Raw genomic sequence first — 25693 nt, 5'->3', positions numbered from 1 at the left:
GCCTGGGAGGTCAATGTGACGCTCTTTCACCCCTCGAGTGGACTTCCCTCAAGGGGCGCACTGACAGTGCGCCACGTTTTTGTATCGCATTTTCAGTGCATCGCCTAAGGACATGTTTGCCTCTGCGCCCATGTTTATAATGTGTTGTGAGCTCAGAGGCAAAAAGATTTCCTCATTTGCATAGAGCCACAACCCATTGCAAACAAGGGAGCACCCTCTTATGATAGCAGTGGTGATAAACGTGCGCCAGCTTTATCAGTGTTACAGAAAGGACCGCACAAGTGCCTGCAGCCCCTGCTGTAATATCGAAGTGCCTCAGGGATGCACAAAGCGGGCGCACACATCCATTAATCCCCCTATTCTCCCCCCCCATTCCCCCCCTCCCCCCCTCCCTTCACCCCTGTTGTACTCATGGGGCTTGTTCTGAAATATGGCCCCTGGAAGATCAATTGCAGTGAAGCAGTAATAATCATACTAAATGTTATAATGCCATTGAAACACCAATGTCTGTCTTCTTCTATTTACTACATCACTTTACAAAAAGTAAAAATGGAAATGGGCCTTTGCTCAAACGGCAGACTTTGTTGTCTGAGAGCACTAATCAATTGGGACAGCATCACAGAAACGATTCATAAAAAAACATATTTTAAACTGACACATTCAATACATGTTGTCACTCATTAATTCTACATGCGTTTGTATTAACAGGGTCAAATTCTTCCCAAGTAGCTGGATCCTGAAGCACATGGCCTCTAGCCTAAAAGTGCATGAAAATAAAGTTGTACCTGCAGCCCAGAAAACAAACTATTCGCTTTTAAAGAAACACACCATTGTTTTTTTAATTTATGAATGGGTTCACATGGATGATATTCTTGTCTTCTTATTTTTCATAGCATTACTTGTTCCCTTGTAATTCCTTTTGCGATAATTTCTGAAAACAAAACATGAAACATGAAATAGTGTAGATAAATCCCTGCAGCTCTGTTCGTACTTAAAAGAGAGGAAGGCTTCTCAAAATATACAAGGGTGATAAACGTAGCATTTTTTTGTAATCTTTGAACAGGAAGAATGGACTAGCAAGTGCGATAATTGCTTTACAACACTTGCTGTTGGGACGTATAGTATGCTCAGCTCATGCACCTGGGCGTCACTTTGTCACTAATGTTAGGGGGGAGTGATTTTGCATTTTTTCCAATAGCAACATAGTGTACCCAAATAAAAAGATGGGGCAACTGGGGCTGCCGAATGGGGTAATGGAGCCGGCCAACAGTAGCCCAGACCATACTTTGAATGAGAGGGGTTAAGGAGAACAGGCTAAGGAAAAGCTGCGAAAAAGGGGAAAAAGCTGCAAAATATCTATCAATTTGCACAAAATGTAGTGCCTAAAGGTTCTCCAAACACAAGAAAACTGAAGTTTTAACCTGCCTGGACCATACATCCCTTATAAAATTTAGTGATATTCACAGCAAGGAACCAGTGACCCCCTTTCTTTTTCTCTTTTAACCCCTTCGGTGCTCGTGACAAGACCAGCTCGTCATGAGTCACAGTGGAGCTGTGCTCATGACGAGCTGGTCTCGTCATAACGGCGCCGCTCCGCCCACGCGCAGTTAATTCCCCACCTGTGAGGGCGAATTAATCAGTGGGCGGGGTCGTGAAGAGACCAGGCCGTCATGAGCACAGCTCCACCGTGACTCATGACGACCCGGTCTCGTCACGGGCACCGTGGCGCCGCGCTGACCCCCGCCCCCCTGCACTGTGTGAAAATTACCCCCGCAGGGAAGGGGTTAATAGAAAATATAGAAATGATATCACAAATGTTTGTGGAATTGTATGCTAAAGGAGACAGGTATCTGTTTAATTATGTAGCTTTGATACCATTCTATATTTTTGTGAGGTTGACAGGTTTGACTTAACTTCTTTGGGATGTGCATATTAATGGGAGCTACGAAATAATTTGTGAGTGTAACGAAAGGATGAACCATTTAGGGAAAAATGCTCTTTAGGTAATTATTGTAGGAATAAAGCAGTATCGCAAAATTGGGAAACCCCAAAATGTACCTCAATTGTTTCTCCAACATCTTACTGAATCGGAGACATTGTTAAACCTCAATTTCATAAGGCACCTCCTCAAACATCAATTAGCAGAGTACAACGAGTTCATTAAATAATAGGGTTCACACAATAATTGACTTCTAGATTAATGGAAAATTATAAGGTTTTATTATAAAAATTCTAAATAAGCTATTTAGAGTCAATGCCATGAAGGCTCTCAGATGCAACAGTATGTAAAAACCACAAAATATTCTAACTCAATGGACAGCAAAATTATAAGGAAATCAGGCAGCATGCGGCGCAGCAGAAGAAAGCTCAGGAAATATCTGTCCCAGCCCCAAAATCAAGGGGTTCTTACGTACAAATCTTGCATAGTAAATTAGAAAAACTGCAGAGTTATTGTGGTGTGAGCAATAGTACAATTTCTTTAGCAAAGCAGAACTCAAGAATTCACGTCATTACGTTCAAACATAAGCCCCATCCCAATTCTAAAAAGTTTATTCAACATCCTTTATGCTATTGGCATCTGGAGATGTTATACAAATATGCTACATTTAGACAATAAGATTTTCTTCTAGGGAATAAACCGAGTGAAGAATGAAATGAGTCAGATATTTGTTGCAATCTTACACCCGCACAATAGCAAGTTCAACTGTTTGCTGTGACCCTGTGGGACTCCTGCAGAACACAATAAACAAAAATGGGAGGCCCAGGGGCACATTAAGGGAAGGGGTTATGCGTCCTCTATAAGCAGTTTTCTGCCCCTCGGTACCCCATCCCCAGGGTCCCAATGTAAATTATTATGGGAAGGGTCATGTGGTACCCCTCTCCAACCTGCACTCAGCCACAGAAACCCATCCCCTGGGGCCAATGGTATATTTTAAGGAGCCTCTTCCTGAGCCTTTAAATGGCCCTGAGGATCCCATTCCCCAGGGCCGTTAATCAATTAAAGGAAAGAGGGCCACCCTCCCTGGAGCTTTAATATCCCCCATGGACCGGCTCACTTGCTGTGTCCCTGTAAGCTTGCTCCCCCCCCACAGCTCACACACCAGAACACAGCAGTTTCCTTGCCTGCACTGGCGCAGGCAGGAAATCTTGTATTGACTACTGCTGGCAGGAGCATTTTTAAAACTACCACTAAACGGGTGCAAACACGACATCTGCTCCCAGCCGGCAGGGGAAATAGATCAACAGATTGCTCCCGCTTGGAGGGAGCAGCCTAACCAGCTGCTCCCTCTGGTGGGAGTAATGGCAACTTCCGAAGCACGCTGGCAGCCAACTGGGGCTGCGGGCCTGGGTTTCCCCCTCTGCAGCCTTCAACTTTGTGCATGGTTGGTGCCCTGGATGGGCACTGAGTCATCCACCTATTTAAAAAGGAGGCCCTGGGAGATGAGGTCCTGTACAGCTCACTTCACTTTTTAGAAAACATAAACCCTAAGGGATGGGGTCTCCAAGGCCTATGGCTCAGGAAGGGGGTGACGCAGCCTCCTCCCCTTTAAAACATGTAAGCCCTGGGGGATGGGATCCCCAGAGCCTAATGAGGATCAGGGAAGGGGCACCCTTCTTTTTGGTTTGGCCCCAGGGGATGGGATCCTCGGGCCAAATAAGTCTACAACCTCCTCCCCTGTTTAATTGTATTTGGCCCCAGGGATGCAGTCCCAGGGGCCTGAAGGCCAATCCTACGCTGTGCATACTGTGGGTTCGGCAGTCTGTGGGGGGTTTGGCCACAGGGCCTCGCGGCAGGCCAAGCTCTCTCATTAATCCCTTGCTGCGCAAGACCACAAAGGCTGCACGCAGCATGGGGTTGGCTGCCTGTGGAGAGTTGGAAGCCGGGACTAGCTGCAAAACAGGCCCTGCGGCTAAAGCCACGTATGAGTAAAGACCGTGCGCACCATGGGGTTTGCTGCCTCCACGTGGCTACCTATGGGGAGTTGGCCAGCTGCACACGATGAAAGGCTGTCTGTCTGCAGTGGGGCTAGCTGCCTCCAAGTATGTTGGGCACAATACCAACCTCATGCTGGGCATGGCTTAAGGTCATTAGCAGCGTGGGATTGGCTGCCTGTGGAGCCTGCACAGGGTCTCCAGCCAGGCCAGCGGCCAATGCCCAAAGACCATGCACTGTGGAGGGCTAGCTTTACGTATGGTAATAAAATATTACTCTATGTTAAAAATAACTAGATATTCATTGGAAAAAATAAATACTGTAACGTTAGATAGCTGTGACACAAAAGATCTGTTTTAGCTTTAAAAAAAAAACTTAGAAAGTCACTGAAAAAAACAAAGGTTAAAATAATGTTATAGTGAGGTTGATATTTGTCAGTGACAAATCGACCTCCCTCTTTAATATTAATGAGGTAGGTCGCAATTTTCAACCCATTAGGAATGACAAACATCACAGGTATGGTGGCCTGCTGAAGCAGACCACTATGTCTGTGATTGCTTTTTAAGCAAAGCAGTCATTTTGTTTCTAAATGTAATCTGTTTTCCTTAAAGGAAAACAGGATACGTTCAAAGAAGAAAAATTAAAATTGTGACTTTGATTTCTCTTATAAGTATCTTTTTTAACATTCTCAAAGGGGAATGGGTCCCTTAGGGGCCCCTTCCCATTTCTGAACGGGTTACCACCAGTGTTCCCTCGAACGTGCGCGCCTGAGCGCGCGCGCACGTCAGTGCCCCCGAACGGGCAGAGCTGTGTGTGAGGCGTGCACACACATCCCAAGAGCAAAAAACTGGCATTTCAAACTTTCTGAGGAAGGAAGAGGAATTTAGCAAGTGCTCCCTCCCAAGGAGGGAGCACTTGCTAAATTTCTTTTGTTTTCTTGAATGCGACTGTGGGGCTCATTGTTTGCTTTTGTTTAAGTATTTGTGTTAATGGCAGAGCCCGTCAGGAGCTGTGATTAACATGAATGCTTTAAACAAATGCAAACAATGAGCCCCACAGTCACACTCAAGAAAACGAAAGAAATGCAGCACCAAGCACAGCGTGTGCTTTTAGAATCACATAAAAGCAGACGCTGTGTTTCTAGACTTGCTGCATTTCTTCTCATAATAGAGCTGAGTTGCCGGGTGATTGTGTGCCTTTTTTAAAGTGTTCATGTTAATTGCAGCTCATGAAAGGCGCTGTCATTAACATGAAAACGTTAAGAAAGGCGCACAATCACCCCGCAGCTGTGCTCAATTAAGAGAATAAATGCAGCAAGCCTACAAACCCGGCATTTGTAGGTGCCTTTAGCACGTGCATTTGTCTTGTTTTGTAAGCTGTGGTCGCAGCCTCAGCTGCTTGCACAGATCTATTCCTGGGTTTTTGTGCTGTCCTGTTCAGACAGAGTTAGCTCTGTCAGCGCAAAGTGGTGTATATTTAGCAGCTGGGGAGCAGTGCCTACGTTTAAGAATGCCTCCTCACGCGCCCCACATGCTGAGAGACAACCGCCTCTCCCTGCAGGTCAGCCTCGGACAGATTGAAGCGCGGATTCTCCAGCAGGTCCTGTTTCTAGGAGCTATGAAGGCCGTCAACCCCGAAGGAGTATTGGCTTCTTCTCAAGGAGGGAATAGGGCGGTGAGGCTGGAGCAATGAGATACTGAGCTGCCAGCCAGATGTCACTCCATGAGAGTCAACGTAAGCAAAGGACTTCCTACGCATCCAAGATACCACCACCAATACCGCCAGCAATCGAGAGGGAAACAGAGCAGACTTGGGGTATTGATAATCCATCCTTGTTTCCTTTTGGAGCCTCTGATGTCATCCGACCCTGTCTCAGCACACATAGGATGTATGCCGCCACACCTGTGACATGTTCCCTCTGGCTCTTCCTTATCTTTTCCAGTGTATGTCTGTGTATGTTTGGGGACGACATTAAGTCTCAAGCGATTTCACATTTTGGCAGATTTCCAGACTTGCAGATAACATTTCAAATAACGTAGATTTGCAGAAAATGATACAAGTAAGGCCCTGCTCTGAGGACTAAGTTGCAACTTGTCACACAGGCGCAGACAAAGCCCTCACTATGCTGCACTTTTCTTCTCCCCCTTTTCTCTTTCTCTTACATATATCTTGAAAGAACAACGGGAAAAACCATGCACCGAATATCACCCTAAAATTCAAGGGGTGTATAGTGTGGAGAGAGTAGAATTTTCAAAATTAATAGAGATAGTTCTAATTAACCATTTATGAAGTACACACCACAAACTAAATTGTCTACTGCTCTGAGTGTAATTAGGGTTCTTACACAATTAATGATGACATTTGTGATTTTTTTTATACCTCACAACGATGAAAGGCTGAGCAGGCCCTCTTTGGGGTTGAACCTGTTAGCCTCAGGTTCTACTTGCCGTCTGTTGTACAGACCAGGAATCGAAAGATGCCTTTGCTTTAAAATAAAAGTTGTTGATATTTGCTTATTCTGTGCGTCTCATTCATAAAAGTTGGACTGGGGCCGGCAACTATTAATCAGGTCTAACACAGCCGCTCACCCTCGAGCTATCTAATCATGTTTAAAAGGGATGGGTTCATCAGGGGTGATGTCAAACTGATATAAAGCTTTGTAGAAGACATATATTCCAACCTATGTCCCATACACAATCCATTAAGCAGCTTTACATGAATCAACTGCGTTCATTGTCCCTCTCAGATAAAAAATGAAAATGCATACTTTAACAGCTTGAAAACTTAATCTGCAATTGAATTCCCAAAGACATTTGCCATATCCTGAGTCATAATCAGGATAGGCTTCCACTACAACCATGTAATTTAATTTCTCAAAAATAAAAAAATGCTGCCAAAGTAGCACCCTCTGCATCTTCAAGCAGTGAACTCCAGCATCCATCAGGCCTCATTTCACATGTCTCAGTACTGGGGCCCTAGTTATTTCAAGTGATTAAAAATGATATCCTGGGAAAACACCAATGACATTTTTTTCCGCTGTAGTAGAGATAAACTTGAGATTTTAATGCTTATGGCATTAAAATCTACATGCCCTTGTATTTTCGGGGCTTTGTACCTAAAGCTATTTATTTGGTTACTACTAGTATGTGGGAAGGCAATGACAATAACAAGGGCCTTGTCACACATTATCAATGGATGCTGTTGGCATCCGGTGACACAGCAAATGAGCTATAGGAATTAAATGACTGATGGACGCATTCTGCTTGCCTCTTGTGTAAATTGCAAAAAACACAGTTGATGGACAGAATGTAGAACAATGTCATACATTCACCCCAGTACAAGGATCTGGGCCTAAATCCATCGTTTTTTTGCACTCCACACCACCCTGGGTTAGACACTGGCTATATGCAAATCAGCTCTGACCCTGTGCCTCATGGAAACAGTCCAGTCCAAACTACCAAGCCATGTCTTTCCCAGACCGCAATCAAGCATCCAAGGACCGGTTTCTGGCTATCAGCCTTCATCAGCCTGTATAGCTTGACTCCAGTGGTGTGGAGAGCCTGGGACTCACGTCTGAGCATACCCAGCCCACTCGGGGTGAAAATTGCAAAAAACACAGTTGATGGACAGAATGTAGAACAATGTCATACATTCACCCCAGTACAAGGATCTGGGCCTAAATCCATCGTTTTTTTGCACTCCACACCACCCTGGGTTAGACACTGGCTATATGCAAATCAGCTCTGACCCTGTGCCTCATGGGAACAGTCCAGTCCGAACTACCAAGCCATGTCTTTCGCAGACCGGAATCAAGCATCCAAGGACCGGTTTCTGGCTATCAGCCTTCATCAGCCTGGATAGCTTGACTCCAGTGGTGTGGAGAGCCCACTGTATGTTGTGTAGGCAACATACTAAGAGGTAGAGAGAATTTGATTGATTGAAGACAAAACTATAGATCTCCCTGCGCCAACTCTATCCTGCATTTTCTGTTCATTTACTTTGGTTATTGGCACACAAAGTGTCAGTAACTTATATGGAACGAATGCTCACCAAACTAAAATTTACAACCAAAAAAAAGTATTAATCACTGGCAAAACAATACATTTACCAATGGACATAAACACCAAATCACATAATTCAACTCAACAATACAATTACACAACACAGCACATACATCAAATCCCCACCACAAAATTTCGCAGCACACCACATAATTAAACTCCACTACATGCCGCTCCACAACACTAAAAAAAATCCATAATTATTAGCCACATAATTCCACTACACAAGCCCACTCTACACCCCAATATTGCACGCCGCACAATTCCACAACTATCAATTCCAATCCAACCCACATAATCCACACAATCCTACTACACACTACATACATACACTCCATAACACATGGGTAAAACACATTGTCATTTACAGCACCAATAGCTTTAACTCAGCCAATTGCGAGAATGATTGCATGTGCAATGCTTGTTATAGACTTTTAAACCAGTCAAGTGCAATCATAAAAACAACCCATAGAGGACATTACCTTCTGATTATATGACCATGCAACCATAGACTTAGCCCTTAAAGCGTACTTTAAGGCCTATTATACCTTTTTAGGTCGAGCCTAGTGGCAGCGCGCATGCACTGCTCGCTCTGCGAGACTACTGTAGTAGAGTATGGCAGAGAAGCAGCGCCCACTCTCCACGCATATTTTTCATTGGCTTGTGTCATTGTCGTTCCTAAATGCTGCCTTCAGATTAATTAATAGGCTTGTTAGTCCCTCCTTAGTAAAGCCTTCTCTTCATTTGTAACCTCCCATGGATACTGGCACCTTTACTTCGGTTGTTACATGGAAACTGGTATTTAGTCTGTAAGCACTATATACTTAATTGAGTTTCTCTTACTGCAGGCTGAAAATGCGCTGCTTCAACTGAAACCGCTTGTGTTTTTTTTAATTTACATTATGTGCACTTTGTGATCTAGATGGTACATGTTCTTTGCAGTAGGCAAATTAGCCCTCTGCGCTACCTTTCCATGAGTCAAAACTTCCATTTGACAAAACTCCATCTCTCTCTAGGACATAAATCACGGAGTTATCATGCCATTTTTATTGTTGTCTAAAATGGCTGGATGCCAAGAAGGAGGCAGCAAGTGCTTTTAGAAGCATAATATACTTGCAAGCATGTCACCCCACCCAAAGTCAGCTCCCGGTGCGATCGCACCGCCCTAAAGCCACCTTGCTCAAGGGTCTTGAGACCTCGGTGACTGTGGCGCTAGGGTGTGCTGCTTCATAGGCCTGCCCGCAAGACTGGCGGTGAACTTCAGTATGGATTGTGGTTGACAGGCCTTTAAGGTTAACCCACATTTGACACCGCAAGGTCCACATGCTGGTGCTAAGACACCAGGGCTTCTAAATTCTAGCAAGGGAATGTGCTCCCTCAGGAGAGTGGTCTAGTGAACTAGTCTTGGAGGCTGAACCTGGTTCCCCAGTTCCAAATTCGGCAGCTCTGACCATAGTGACACATCATCACCTACAACTGAACACTATACTGCCCCATTGAGAGACATTTGCGCTGCCTTCATCTACAAGCCAATTCTGCCCCGCTATATACTTCTGGATGTTACACAAATAAATTACGCATTAGACAAGAGTAATATGCTGCCTAAGAAAAAAAGTAACAATATCATGGACAAAGCAAAGACTCACAGCAGAAGTGAACACTGTCCTTGTCTTCTCTGGGCAAGTAGGAAGAGACAGAGTCTTTTTCCTTCTCTACCCGCCCTGAACTGCCATGAACGCCGAGCCGGATCTGTGGGACTTGGCTATTTCTACCATCCTGTGACGCATGTTTAAAGTAAAAAAGCAGGGGGAACGGAACCTATCAAATTAAAGAAGTAGGGGCAGCCGTGCCCTGCCGATCCCTCCCACTTAGACCACTGAATGTATGGTGCTTTTAGGAAGCAAGTAGACTGCTTCAAGGGTTAATAATCGTCTTGCTACTAGAATGGCTGAGCTACAGTGCATGAGGTGAATCAACATGAATGTACAGAGTCACTACAAAAAAGAAAGGGAATAGAATGGACATAGTTTGTTTGGCAGTGAGGGGAGAAAACCCTGGCAGAGCTGCATTTTCATTCTGTTGCTGAAAGATGTTTAATTCCCTTCTCAGTGCAGCATGCAGAGTATTTTAATGAAAGCTCTACTTTTTACTCTTGGGGTCCTGAATCACGTACACTTGGAATTACCAATCCCATTCGCTTTCCCTGAAAACCTAATTCTTGACCCCTGAAATGATGTGCTCTCAGCACCAGCTACCGTGTGACAAAGCAGTAAGACTGCGGTGTGCCCATCCTTGTGGAGAAGGTGGTAGCTGAGGTAAGGGTTGGTAATGACCTGAATCTCCCAAAGTCCATTTTACTAAAAAACAATTTGTCTTTTTGAGAGGTAAAGCAAGGTTTATTGACGTGAGACTAGTTAAACGACAATGATTCAAAAAGTGTGGCAAAGCAGATTATTTCCAAAGCAAATGTGTTTTGAAGAACATTAGCGATTATTGCTTTAAACCCAGATCATACAAACAGAATGTCTGAAAATATAGATTATCAGCTGGTTTTTAAAAACGCCTCCTACCTCTGCCAGTCGCACTTAAACACTTGTGTGCCGCTCTGACGACAATCAAGTCCCGGGATCAAGTGACAAGACCAATACTGTACCTTCGGTTCATGAAAGTACACATGTTCAGAGGGCACGGCAGGGGCTGAGAAGTTGACTGTTTTGTCAACAATCTCTGTCCAGGCTGATGCGGGGGTTTAGGAGGGAATGGGTCCAGCAGGCTATAAACTATAACATCCTGCGCAAGAGGCTCAGGTAATGTGACTTCTCAGCTAGAGAGTGCAGGAAGGCAAAACCAAGCTAAAACCCGTTGGTGTGTCCAATCTTCAAAGCATGTTTGTGCTTCTGGTCACCAAAAGGGTAGTGTGCTTGTGGGAAACAGCAGGCAAGACCCACTCCATGGATCACCCACGTGATGGCTTGTGCCCCCAGAGTAGACTCACAGGAAGGCTGATTGGGGCACGGCTAATTGATCTGTTAAATTCTGGCCTGCCTGCTCAGCGCTGTTCATGAATATTATATCTCTGATGCATTGCATTTCAAATTTGAAGGCGCAATTGCATGCTCATATATGTTAGACAATTTTAGCGTGCTGGTGCTGCCTTCTTAGCAGTGTGCCTCAATTGCAGTATTGTCAGGGGGGGGCGCTAGAATACGTGAGTAATGCATTTTAATATGGTGTTGCAGACACTAGCATTAAAACGCGTTAATCAAAAGCTTGATGCTGCCCTACCCTAACTCAGCCCTGAAACTGCGAAAAGTAAAATTATAATAACTTTATTATAATTTTATTTTTCCTGCATTTGTTAAAGTTTTCATGTTAATCGCAGCACCCGTCATTAGCTGAAATTAACATGAAAACTTGAACAAATGCACACAATCACCCCGCAGCCCAGCTCTATCAAGAAAAGAAATGTAGCAACATAGCTGCCAAGTTCTCAAATTGCTATGTGGGACGGTTTCAAACAGGCCTTATGTATGTAAGGAAATGCACTGTCTTTTCACTTTTTTAAGCAAAAGTTTGGAGTGATATTTGGCGCTGTACCCACACGCGCTGTCTGGTAACTGGCGCACATAGCCTTGGTTGCAGCGCACAAAGACCTTACACACACAGAGGGAAAAAATTAGAGGGAAGATTGGATACTACCACTTTTTAATTGGTGGTAATGTAATAATGTTTTGCATTTAGAATTCTATACCAGGACATGGAGGTGAAGATTATGCTCATCTTTCTCGCTTTATTTTAACTCCAGCAGCTTCAACATTTCCCAAAAAACGATTTTTTCCAAGAACCACCAGGAAAGGTCAAAAGTCAAAAAGTTTCAACCGATTGGAACACATACTATGGCATAACAGTCCTCGTCTGTCCTCTATGATCCCTCTTTCTTTCCTGCTCCAGCAGCACTCAGATGAGTCTCCTACTTATTTATCTTGTATGCTTGTATAGTGTTGTTGATTGTATTTCTTATTATGTTTTAGTTTAACGTTGTGCCTACAGGTCTGTTGTAAAGAACTTCACACCGGGAACTAACTTCAGCTCTCTACTCGTGGTGTATTATTTTCAGTGACGGTAGCACAGTTTTGACATACGCCCACAGGTGGGCGCTCCAGGGCATGGAATAACTTTGTGAGCGAACAAAGCGCATCTATTTGCTCCCAATCAGCGGTACACAGTTCCAAACGAGTTCCAGCGCTGCCTTGGAGCACTGGCCTTGCCATCTCCTGCCTGACCTGGAAGCCTTTACAATCCGTGGGGTTCTGTAATTAATTAATATCCGTGCCGAAGCAATAGAGTGAGAAGCTCTGAATTGTCACTTTCAATTTTACGCTTGGGTTTTTTGCTATGATAATTTTTAGGTCTCGCCTAGACGAAAGCAAAGCGAAGCTTTGCTGTCTATGGCGAGACAACTTATGTAGTTACTTTTGGGGGAATGTGGACAGCAGAGTTCCACGCGCTTCTCCTGGCCGAGATTTAACCTCGGGAGCGCGCACGTCGCCGTGCCTCATATTTCCATTCGCAAACAAAGCCTCACTCACGCATGCGCACATACACAGCCATACACACACTGCATACACACACGCACCCCCCCTTAAACAGACACACGCGCGCACAGACAGACAGACGCACGCACGCACACACACACTCAAACAGGCACACACTCACCTGTTCTGGCGGTGCTCGGCGGCGGTTCTGCCTCTCGGGCGGCGGTAGCGCTTTGCGGGGCTCTCTCACCACATGAGAGCCCCGCCTTCCCCATGCGCCCGGCCGCTCTTCACCCGGTCCCCCATCTCGGGACCGGGACTCAATCAGGAGCCTTCGTGGCTCCTCGGGCAGTAGTTTCTCTCTCCCTCTCTCGCCGCGATGGGGCGGGACTTCCGGTTGGGGCCGCGATGGGATTGGCCGGCTGCCCAACCGCTTCCGGGTCGTCGCAGGCAGCGCGGCGGCCCGGCGGGGACTCCTGGGCTGCGGTGGTGAATTAAAGGCACACGAGGGGTGGGCTCCCTCCCTAATTTAAATATGCCGCGAGGAAGGCACTCGCTCGTTTTTTTTGTTGCTTGTGGGTTTAATCTCAGTGGGTTTTGAATACAGTCCGACATCTGCCTCGTTACAACCAATTTGGACCACTGAGCAAACGAGAGTTTGCGCTCTGAATCTGGATTACGACGTGTGTAATGCCGCACTTTTTCACTGAGTAAATTTAGCAGGTAAAGCTGGTACTATCCGAGTATTGCCGCTACTGGTGAGGTAAAACGGTGTGTATGTAAAGCGCGTTAATACCTACGGGTTATGCTAGCGCTATATAAAACTTTTTTTTTTTTTTTAAACATTGCTGAATGAGTTCACACCCACCCCTAACTGGTTCTCCTTAATCTATTCCAAGGCCTCTGCAGTCCCTGGCTTTAGGTAGGATATTTTAAAATGTTGTCCGGATAGACCGAGATCCAGGAAGTATGCGACTGTCGGAATCACATTCTGAGCACAAGACTGCAATTGAAACTCACTTTATTTAGAGTTAATAATACGAGATTTTAAAAGATAAGATTAAAAAGATACAGCATGTAAATAATATATACGAACACAATATGTACAGTCAAAGTTAGTATGGTTGCATGAAAACGTATAAATCTTGTTCTTCGTGAAAAAGTGCATAGTAATTGTTGGTATGTGCAACAAGGCACCAGGGATTTAACAGCTCAAGCTGCGCATAGGAGGGGGCGGGGGGGATATAACGCTCCAGAGGGCCCCATTCAGTCAAGACCACTTCATCACACTGAGCGGGGGTGGGAGGGCTTCATCTCGCTCTCGGTGCGAGTCACACAGTCTGCGTTGTTGGGCTAGAGCGGCAGGAAAACTCCATGGTGGCGAGAGCCAGAGTGTCCATGCTTCCTGATGCCTTGCAGTGATGCTCTCCAAGCCGTGGGTTGGGCTCCTAGGCCTGTGCCGAGCGGCGCTCTGTCCTGCTGCGCCTCTCGGTGGTGGCGCTCCCGGCAGGGACCACCGAAGGCCCTGATTTTATATTAAAAACAGAGCGTTGGACTGTACCATTTACCACTGAAAGGCAACATTTCTCTCCATGTGTTCCCATACCTGGCGGGCCACGCAGTTTGGTGCTTCCTTTCCCTCCATGTTAAAGAACAGTGGATGTTTCAGCACCCAGGCTAATGTGCTGCATAGCTAAACACATATAAGGTCCCAAAGGCGAGACCGATTGCATTACAAATGCTTGTTTTATCCAGGCTTGGCACCGCAGGGGCATAGCCAAGGCTTTTTACCCTTCACATGTTACCTTTAGGGTGTACCTGACAGTCGCCCAGTGTATTCCAGACATGCCAAGTCCCTGGCTAAGTTCGCTCCAGTGCCATATTTAGCCTACTTTTAGAAGTATTCTAAATTCTCCAGGTCCACGATGCAGGAGATGGACAGATATTACGTGGAGGAAGAGTCCGACTCCATCCTTCCCCTGGATAAAGAGTTCTGCGAAGCGATTAATGCTTCAACAATCGGCCTCTGCTGTTGAGCTCCTTGAGAGAGGGCTCATGCAGCTGCCTTATGCATGCCCAGGACGCCCTTAATTTGGGAACAGACTTACCCCCACATTTGGGCCCTCTCCAGCCGGCGGCCCATGATGCCCCTACCCCGTATCAGCGTCCGACGAAGTGCAAACATAAACCAGGGTGGACCTGGGTGCCTTAGAGAGGTTGAAGAAAGCCTTTTTGTCCTGCTCATTCCGAAAAATGGAAGAAGGGGATCCCATGGTAACTTCGGGTTTCGCCTCAAGATTCCTTCCCTGCCACCTGGTTCTCCTGATGGGGGTGATGACTGTTCCCATGCGGACTCTAATGATGAGGCGGGTCTGTCTAGACCTTGGCATCCCTCTCCGGTCTCAGAGTCCCAGAATCCTCCAATGGTGCTGCAGGAAGAGGGGGCCGCGGCCTCTGGTATTCTGGATCCTAAGGTTCTTATCCACTCTCGCTCTGCAAAGTGGGCACAATCCGATATGGTGGCTAAATACGTGGCTGGTAGATTATGTAACACCTTGGGAAGGAGGTGAGTCTTTGGGCGGAATGCCCATGCACTTCCTTTGCAGGAAGGTCGCTCTTACCCCAGAGATAGGCTCTTAAATGGCTACATTTTTGGGGAAAAATATTTGGGATGTGAAGAAGGGCATTGATAGATCCTGGCGCTCCTGTCAGGATAACCTCCTGGGTGTCAGAGGGTCCTTCACAAAAAGCTTAGTCATGACGGAGGAGGCTAAGAAGTCTGATGCTCTTATATCTCCGGAGGTGCAATCAGGCTAGGTCCAAAGGGTGGTGATTTTCTTAGGGAATGCCAAAAGCTCCCCCTCGACAGAGAGATTTGCTTTCTTCTCAACAAAGTGCACCCCATGTTGGGGGATCTGGCTTCTTTGGAGGCAGGCGCAGTGGAGCAAGGGGGCTTGCATAGAGATCAGTTTGTCAAGGGATTGGGGAAATTTGCCTCCACCTTCACTTCACTTGATAAAATCCAGGTTTCCATGAAGAAACTTTTCCACCCTAAGATTTTTACCAGGGCCAGCCGAATCAGAGGGTGGTCGACCTGCCGAGTACTCTAACAAGGACCTGCTAAAGCTCAAGACCCACGGCAGGGACACTGGCAGGATCAACGCAGAATTGGGGGATATTTCTGCTCCAGAGGATCACAAAAGATCAGAGGCACTGGAGGCAGCTCACAAGGACAGTTCAAAATAAATAATTCAGATGAGAGTTCACCCTTCTTTCCATTCAGAGGTGGATTGGGTGCTTGGCTCCTGGGTCCTGCAGACAGTCCAGAGTGTCTACATGAAGTTCTATGGGTCTCCGACTCAACATTGCTGACCACGTCCACTCAGTCCTTCTGAGGCGAAATGCTCTCTTATCGATCAAGAGGTTTTGGATCTGCTACAGAACAACGCCATCACCCCTACTCATCTTAACCTTTCTGGCTTTTTCAGCAATATTTTTTTGGGTGGATAAACAGGATGGAGGTAAGCGTCCTGTCATAAATCTTTGAGAGTTCAATGAGTGGTCGATTTACCGCAATTTCAAGATGGAGAGTATTCATCTTTTGAGGGACTTCTTGAGCCTAGATGATCGGAAGGTGCAATTGCACCTCAAAGATGTTTACCTCACAGTTCCTATCTATGCGTTTCATCGCAGATCCCAAAAATTCAATTGGAAAGACCAAGTGTATGGGTTCAAGACTCTGCCCTTCAGCCTCTCTTTGGCTCCATGGTGCTTCAAGAAGGTGTTGAAACCTGTGGTGGAATACCTACGAGCCCAAGGCTTTCGCCTTATTGTCTATCTCAACGACATTCTGTTAATGGATCAATGTACCAAGGTGCTATCAGAACACCTTCACATAACGGTGCATTTACTAGAGAATTTGGGTTTAGTTATCAACAAGAAGAATTCATTGTTGATTCTGGCCAGACACCTTTCTGTGATATATAATCAACTTTTCAGAAAAGACGCTGAGCCTTGAGAACATTTGTCAGGAACTGCAAAAAACCTTGTAGAAGCTGTCAACATCTGAGACAGATCACCCTGGGTAGTGGGACTTCTGTCCTCTTCCATGAAAGCAATTTTTCTGGGTCTGCTCCATTACAGAGCCCTACAGAGACTCAAGAGTTTTCATATGCGCAAGGGTCTGAAATACTCTGTAGTGGTACATATGACAGATGAGTTGAGAGAGGAAATGGAGCGATCCACGGTTCAGATCCGAATATAATTATAGAATCCGACGACAAAAAATCTGGCTTGAGTGCGTGGTGTAGGGACTCCTTTACAGAAGGGAAATGGTTCGCACAAGAACAATAACAATAACTTCACATAAAGTTGCCATTCAATGCTGGATCAAACAGAAAGTGCAATGTTGGCGTTCTCCTTAAAAATGACAACCTCGAGGGGAGGAGCTTCGCGCGCAACCAAGATGGCCGCGTGAGCTTAGGGCTCCCGAGACCCTCGCAACCTCCAGCATATATCCTGAGGACAATCCTGACTTTCTTTACGTCTCCGTGAAGACGAACCACGGTAGACGCGAATACTGCAATCAGAACTCGAATCGGACCTGGGGTGCCGAAGCTGTGCCGATTGAGAGTTGCGGCCTTCTACCCACGCGATGCCCGGCGGTGGTGTAGGTGTGATGCCCGAGCTGGAGTTGAACAACATCGGCCAGCTGTGAAGGAGAAGACCGGGTGGGCCTACTTTCACTTTGGTTTCTGCTGGATGAGACGATCATGAGTTGTCATCAGTCTCCTGCTGTTGTGGTTTGACCTGCGCTCCAGTGTTAATATTTATGAGTTGCATGACTTCACAGCGACTCCGAAGCCGGACTCTTGGGTCGATTTTGGACTCCTCGCCGGCGGCTTAGTGAACCTTATTTCTCGACCTTGCCTGTACATTGGATGTGGCCTACTACTCGGCTCTTGTGTGTTGTCGCCATCTGACCTTTGTGGTAACCGTCTACACGACCCCTCGCCATGACTGGCAAGCCAGAGGGGGACAAGCAGAGGTCTAAGCCCACTCAACGAGGTGGCTACACCCAAACCAACAACATGGATCGCTATGCTCAGGCGAAGGTATCACCCGGTGAGACGAGCAAGACGCCCGAGGGAACAAAGGAATCGTCGACCCCGATGGCGGACCTCACTCTGCAAGACGTGATGGTCGCTATTGATGGGATCCAATCGTCTCTTGGCAAACAGATGGAGACACTGGCTCACAAACTCGACACTGTTGCCATAGATGTGAATTTGATACGCACTGACCTAGCGAAAACTAACGAGAAGGTCAAATCACTTGATATTAAAACCTCTGCCCTGACGGACGATGTTGTTGAGACTCAAGCGGAGATCCGCAATTTGAGGGCCTCTAATGATTTCCTTGTGCGTCGCCTGGAGGATTTCGAAGGGAGATCTAGGCGGAACAACGTTCGCATCATAGGTGTTCCGGAACAGGCCAGAGATTCTGCGACCGGTCTCTTTGTTGGGAACTTGATCACAAACCACCTCGCCCCCAAAGGGCTCAGTAACTTTTTTGCTGTGGAACGTGCCCACAGAGTCTCTGGTGGGAGGTTTAAGACGGGGGCCCCTCCGCGGCCTATTATCGCCCGGATTTTCAACTTTCGTGATAGGGACGCTATCCTGCAGGCTTCGCGTTTGAGTGGGCCCATGAAGTTTGAGAACACCACCATCAGCTTCTATCCTGATTTTACTCAGGCAGTCCAGAAGCAGAGACTCAGATTTCTGGGGGTGAAGAGGAGACTTCGTGAGATGGGACTCAAGTATGCCATGCTTTTTCCGGCTAAACTGCGCATTGAACATGCTGAGCGAACTTATTTTTTCGACCGACCAGAAGTGGTGGCCGACTGGCTTGAGACACTCCCGCCCCCCCGCCCGCAGGAAGGGCAGAGTGGTGGGGCTGAGGGCGGAACGCCGGATCAAGAATGACTCTTTTGCGTTTGTTTGGCTCCTGGGCTCCTGCAGACTTTGAACTATGATTCGTTGACTGTGCAGTAAGATTCACGGAGACACTTGTGGCAGGGTGGGGGGAATCGGGGGGTCTTTTTCCTCCTCCATTTAGACTTTCCGTAGATTAGTTGGGATGTGGGGGCGACAGGCACACTGCAAGTTGGGGTAGCTTTTTGGTCTTACGCAGGGGTGCAGGGTGGGGGGTGTTGTAACGGGATGGGGTTGGGGGGAGGTGGGGTGTGTTTGTTTTTGGAGTTTTGTTTCTGCAAGGCAATGCATCGTTTACATGTCTGATTCAGGTGCTGACTGTTACGCGTGGCTGGACTGTCCACTTTGTATGGGATGGGGGTAGGGGGATGAAACTATTGAGTTGGAATGTGAACGGGCTGGGAGATAGAATCAAGCGGGGTATAGTGCTGCAACTGATTAAACTCCATTCCCCTGATGTTGTCCTGCTTCAGGAGACCCATTTGGTCGTAAACACGTGTCATGCAATGAATAGGAGGGGTTACCGTTTGGTTGCTCATGCGGGGTTCTCATCGGGCTCCCGAGGGGTTGGTATACTCCTTAAAAATTAATTTCCTCTGCAGGTCGACACAACGATACTGGACGATAGAGGCAGCTATGTTGTTCTTACTGGCCATTGGGAGGGTAAGGCGCTGTCCCTGGTATCAGTATACGTTCCCCCCGGGTTGCAATCCACTACCTTTGCGGACCTAGGGTGGACTCTCCTAGATCTCCCTGTGGGGCCATTGATACTGGGTGGTGACTTTAATGCGGTCGTTTCCTGTACCTTTGATAGGCACCCACCGAGGGACCTCAAGGGCTCACAGAGTTGGCTACACGACTTTATTGGTACTTTGGGTCTGGCTGATTGCTGGAGATTGTTGCACCCCTCTCAGCGACAGTATACATTTCACTCTGGTGCACATGGTAGTCTTTCGAGAATTGATTATGTTTTGGTACCTGCCGCACAAGCGGCATCTGTGGCGGATATTAGGCACATGGCTAGAGGAATCTCTGACCACTCTCCTGATTGGCTTCGAATTGACCTCTCTGTGGGACCAGAAGGGAGGGTTGCTCCAATTAATCCCTGGTACCTTCGTAATCCTAAAACACGGTCTGCCTTGGTAAAATCACTTGACTTATACTTCTTGGAAAATGAGGGTTCCGTGTCATCTGCGATATCGCTTTGGGAGGCCTTTAAGACGGTTTTGAGGGGACAGGCTTTGTCGCTGATCTCCGGTGTCAAAAAACAAAGAGATGAGGCTGTAGTTGAGATTGAAACGGAGATAGCAGACCTGGAGTCTGTTCTGGAGCATGACCCTACCCGCGCGAACGTGCATCTACTGCGACTAAAGCAATTAGATTACAAGGTGTTGGTCACTGAGGCGGCTAAGACTATGTTTCGCGAGCAACAGGGCCGCCTCTATGATGTGGGAGATAAGGCAGGGAAATTGATTGCTTGGCTGGACAAAAAGGAGAGAATTCATCGCGTAGTGCCTGTGATTGAGATGGCCTGTGGTACGCGGGTGTCTGATCCGCTTAAGATTGTTGAGTGCTTTGCGGACCACCTCAAAGCTGTGTATTCTTCTGTCTCGGACAGACCGGAAGAGGACTCCCATTTACTGTTGCGAGACATAGCCCTCCCCAAGCCTACTGAAGAAGACAGGGATTTTATGGACTCTGCGATAACCGCGGAGGAGGTTGCCATCGCAATTCGTTCCTTGCGTTCTGGTAAGGCCATGGGACCGAACGGATTGCCGATAGAACTGTATAGGTTGCGACCTCATAAGATAGCCCCCTATTTGCGAGATATGTTTTTGGAATCTCGTGAATGTGGCACTCTCCCTCGGGACCAGCGGCTGGCGACGATTGTTGTTATTCATAAAGAGGGAAAACCAAGAGACCAGTGAGGGTCGTATCGGCCTATATCGCTCCTGAATGCCGAGCCAAAAATTCTAGCTAAGGTTCTTGCGAACCGGTTGATTACGGTCATTAGTGACCTCGTCCATCCGGATCAATCCGGCTTAATTCCACACCGGAATACTGCCCTTAACCTCCGACGGCTTCATGGAGTTCTCGCGAGGGCGGCGTCATTGCGTGAGCCGGCCATTTTGGCGTCCTTGGACGCCACGATGGCTTTCGATACTATCGAGTGGCCGTATCTGTGGGCAGCACTAGCCAAGTTCGGTTTTGGTACCGGGATTATAGGATGGGTCCGACTTCTTTAAGAGGAACCCCTGGCGCAGGTGGCGGTGAATGGTCGCGTCTCGGTTCCTTTTGATCTTGGGCGAGGCACCCGTCAGGGATGCCCGCTTTCACCCCTTTTGTTCGCTTTGGCCCTCGAGCCCCTTGCCGCCTGGGTTCATTGGGAGCCGTCTATAAGAGGAATTCGGTGGTCCCCTGAGCACGAAGATCGCATCTCGCTCTATGCCGACGATATTCTATTATATCTGACCTCGCCCAGGAAATCCTTAATGGTTTTTTGTGATGTCCTAGCCTCCTTTGGGAGGAACTCGGGTTTAATGATCAATTGGGCGAAGTCCTACCTATACGTGCTCTCAGGGGACCCGCCCCTTCCTCCGCGGAATTACCCAATTCAGGTGACACAGGCAGGATTTCAATATTTGGGTATTTGGATTACAGCAGACCCCGTGGTTAGATACAAACGCAATCTCCTTCCGCCCCTGGTTAGGCTACAGCGTGATGCCTTGGGTTGGCGTAGGCTCCCACTCTCACCACTAGGGCGCGCGGCCCTTTTTAAGATGATGTCCCTACCTCGGTTCTTATACGCACTCCAAAACACGCTAGATGTGGTCCCCGCCAGTTATTTTCGTAAGATTGAGAGCCTCCAGAGGAAATTGATATGGGGTTGGCCGACCACGCATTGCCCTGGCGAAGTTAACTCTTCCGTGGTATGACGGGGGCATCGTACTCCTGGACATCAGGAGGTATTATTGGGCGTCCCAACTTAGTGCCATCAATCATGGCATGTATGGCCCTGCACTGAACCCGGCATATGCGATGGATAAACTGTTGCTTCCGGGGGGTAGCTACTCTAGAGCTCTATACTCGACATCGGTGATCAGGTCATTGTCTGGGCCAACTAGGGCGGCCGTCCGAGTGTGGCATGATGCTACCGCCTCCTTGGGCTGGAGGGGCCGACTGACTCTGGCGACCCCACTCTCTGACTCCGAAAGGCTTGGTAACTTGTGGAAATGCAAAGGGTTCGAAAAGTGGGATCTCATTGGACTTAGCAAGGTGGGAGACTTGTGGGTTAGGGGACAGGTGAAATCTTTTGATGTTTTGAAAACGGAATTTGAGCTTGGGGATTCGGAGTATTTTAGATATATACAGATCCGTCATGCTTTGATGTCGGTTTTTGCTAGTGGTGAGTCGGTTCCCGAATCGACTCCACTGGAGGATAGATTGCTAGATGGTCACGTTCCAGACAGTACAATCTCCCTGGTGTACAAGAAACTGATTAATGACAGAGCAGATCTCCTGTTACCACTACGTGACCGGTGGGTCCAAGACGGTCTCGAGTTATATGATGAGGACTGGCAATCTGCTGTCTCCTCGCCTAAGGAGATTGGGATCCCTGCGAGACTCCGACTGGTCCCACTTAAGATTTTGCACAGGGTATATGTCACTGGCCCCCGTCTAGTGTGTATGGGTTTTTCTGAGGAGGGGCGCTGCAAGCGGGGCTGTGGCTCGGTGGGGACGTTTCTTCATATTCTTTGGGAATGTCCCGAGGTTGTTGCTTATTGGAACGGAGTATATAAGGTGATGGAGGAAGTTACGGGTGTCTCTCTCCTACCGGAAGCTAGGCGCTGTCTTTTGAATGTCTGGGAGCCCACGGATTGTAATGCGGGCCAAACTCGGTGGGCGACCCTGGGTGCCATGATAGCAAAACGTGATATTGCACAATTGTGGGGTTCGCAAAGACCACCTCAGGTCGACCTTTGGAAGGAAAACATGGACTGGTGCATGTTTCGTGAAAAAACTGTGTATGTGGCCCGGGGAGTGTGTGGGGACTGTGGAACGCTTACCGTGGAGATCTATGCACTCCCCCAATGATGGATAACATTGATGCTCCGATGTCTCCCTAGCTCTGTTTTCACTGATTGTAATTTTGATTTATTGTTTGCCCCTATGAATCCCCCCCCTACATGTAATGTTGACTTTTCTCTTATTCACTGTCTGGCCTCGCGCCCGTGACAGCACTCTGTATTTGTCTATGCCTTGCTTGTTTTTATAATCAATAAAAATAAACACAAAAAAAAAAAAATGACAACCTCTCGGCAGTACTGTATATCAAAAATCTTAGGGGGTCCAGATCAAAGGTTCTTGCAGACCTAGTCAAGGATCTCTGGACCTTCTGTCTGGACACCAATATTTCGGTCATGGGGGAAAATCTCTCTGGGACAACCAACAGGGTGGCGGATTGGTGCTCCAGGGAGAGGAAAAGCAGGAGTCTGTGGAAATTGGATCCAAAGATTTTCCTGCTACTCCATATCAGAGCGTCAAAGCTGGACCATCAAGGTGCCTGGTATTTCCACTGGAAACTGGACCCATTAGCTGTGGTGACAGACTTGTTTCTACTGGACTGGTCACAGGACCTTTGCCTTTTCCCCCTTCGCAATGATCATGAGGTTGTCAGCCCACATCAGGAGGCAAAAAGCAAGCATGGTCCTTGTCACGCCCATATAGAAGATTCAAGTCTGTTTTCCCATTCTTCTGGAACTTTCTTGGGATTCTCCAATACGTCTACCCTAATCTCAGTTCATCTCAGGGATTCTCCTGGCAATCCTCATCCATTAGTTCTCCAGGAGAGAATGCCTCTCATAGTGTGACGAAATACAGGGAGATAGAGAGAATCCTTAGCCTTTTGCAAGACAGTGAAAGATTGCTGGCTAAAGCGTGGGCAGATGGTACAAGCGCTATCAATCAGCATGGGCAAGATGGGTTTGTTGGTATCTGCAACAAGGTGAGGATCCTGTGGGGTCCAGTATTTGTCCTGTCATTAATTTCTTATCATCTTTGTCGTCAGAGGGTTAGGCCAATAGGACACATAACACGTTTAGGTCGGCTATTTCTGCAGGTCATGATGTGTGCCAGGGGTATCCGGTTGGGGAACACCAGATGGTGAGTAAACTGATGAGAGGAATTAAGGACTCCCTTCCTCCAGAACAAAAATATTGATGCTATGGAACATTAACAAAGTCCTCAATTTGTTCCTTTCAAGGCAAAATAATGAATATCTTTCTGGCAAAGAACTTGCAGGTAAGATGGTGATGCTGTTATGTCTAGTGTCTTGCCACAGAGACTCAGATGTCCGCGTGTTGGACATTTCAGGTAGAGAATTTACCCTAGACGGTGCTACTTTTATGTTATGTTATGTTATGTTATGTTATTAGTGGTTTTGTAGCACGCTCAATTACTCAGGAGTATCCTGGCGCGTAGAAATACAGTTAGACAGGAGAGAGCTGGAATAATTACAATGACAGTTTAAAAAGGTGGGTTTTAAGTGTTTTTTTAAAAAGAGTGAAATCCTGAGTAGCGCGTACCGCCGGGGGAAGAGAGTTCCAGGCAGTGGCCGCCTTAACGGTGATAGACTGGCCACCAAGGTGGGTACTTTTAAAGCGGGGAACAACCAACAGATGTTGGGAGGTTGACCGTAGTGGCCACGTAGGTAAGTACCAGGCAAAGCGCTTCCTCAAGTACGCCGGTCCTTGATCGTGGATGGCTCTATGAACAAAAGTAAGGGATTTAAACACAACCCTCTGTGTAATAGGGAGCCAATGTAAACTGCGCAGGTGTTGACGGACGATAGACTGCCGTAAGATGTTAAAGAGGAGTCTGGCCGCCGCGTTTTGTATGATTTGAAGGCGGTTGGTAAGGTAGGCAGGAATGCCAGAGAACAGGGCGTTCGCATAATCGAGGCGAGAAAAGATGAGCGCCCTTGCCACTGTCTCTTTGGATGTCCTTGGCAACAGGGGAAAGAACCTACGGAGAGCTTTCAGAGTGCCAAAGCACCCGCAGGTGAGCTTTTTAATGTGCTCATCAAATTTTAGGTTTTCCCCAAACCAGACTCCCAGCTTTTTAGCTGGTTTGCCTACAGCACTGGGGAATGGGACATCAGGCGGCAATAAGGATTCTCTAAAATTAGGGGGAAACTGCCCATAGAGAAGTATTTCAGATTTATTTTCGCTGCATTTTAGATGGGCCAGAGCGAGCCAGGTAAAGACTGAGGAGAGGCAGGTCTGGACCGAGGAAGTGTCCAGATCCATGCCCGGCCAGGTGAACAACAGCTGCGTGTCATCAGCGTAGGCAATTATTTTTGCCCCCAATTCTTCAGCCAAGAAAATCAGGGGGGTCAAATAGATGTTGAACAACAGTGGGCTTAATGTAGACCCCTGTGGTACCCCGGTAGAAAGCAGCTTGGCGGAAGAAGCATAGGGGGGCATCCACACCTGCTGAGTCCAGTTGGTCGGGAATGAGGTCAGCCATTCTAATGCGGAACAAGCAATACCAATGGATGCCAACCGGGAAATCAGCAGCTGTTGGGGCACCGTATCGAAAGTGGCAGAGAGGTCTAACATAATCAGAACCACTCTGCCGCCGGCGTCCAGGCACTCCCTGATAGCCTCAGAGATTTCCACCAGTGCTGACTCAGTACTGTAGGCATCACGAAACCCGGATTGAGAAGGATGGAGAGCATGGGAGTCTTCCACGAAGGCATCTAGCTGACGGAATGCAATTTTCTCAGATATTTTGGCCAACACTGGAAGCAGAGAAATAGGGCGATAGTTGGCTGGGAGATCCGAGATTAATCCTTACTTTTTGAGAAGCGGCAGGAGTTTGGTCTGTTTCCAACAGTCGGGGACTGTAGCAGTCCTGAACGAGAGGCAAATAATCTCTACGACCTTGGAGCAGACCACCTCCGCCACACCCCCTAATACGCGGGCCGGACAAGAGTCAGTGGGGGACCCAGACTTCATAGAATTAAGGACAGCTACAGTACCTGCCTCAGTAGGAGAAGAAAATGCATTAAAAGCATGAGAAAGAGGGGGAGAGGAGCGGGAGAGAGTCATGACCTGGTTACTCTGATCCTGACAAATGGTGCGTAGGCTGTCCTTAATCCCAACAATT

General features: G+C 47.4%; 1 protein-coding gene across 2 annotated transcripts in view; it reads right to left on the bottom strand.

The window, feature by feature from the left end:
• Positions 1-561: 561 nt before the first annotated feature.
• CCDC172 (coiled-coil domain containing 172) overlaps positions 562-25693 on the bottom strand; it is a 977718-nt gene continuing 952586 nt past the window's right edge. For both annotated transcript variants that reach the window (XM_078641185.1, XM_078641187.1), the window contains one exon: positions 562-931. In XM_078641185.1, the coding sequence (XP_078497311.1) occupies positions 896-931 (36 nt within the window). In that variant the 3' untranslated portion in view covers positions 562-895. The remainder of the gene's footprint in view (positions 932-25693) is intronic.

The sequence above is a fragment of the Lissotriton helveticus genome, chromosome 5_1 (assembly GCF_964261635.1).
Source record: "Lissotriton helveticus chromosome 5_1, aLisHel1.1, whole genome shotgun sequence".
Lineage (NCBI taxonomy): Eukaryota > Metazoa > Chordata > Amphibia > Caudata > Salamandridae > Lissotriton > Lissotriton helveticus.
The sequence above is the reverse complement of the archived record's forward strand: the minus strand, read 5'-3'. Positions and strand labels throughout refer to the sequence as shown.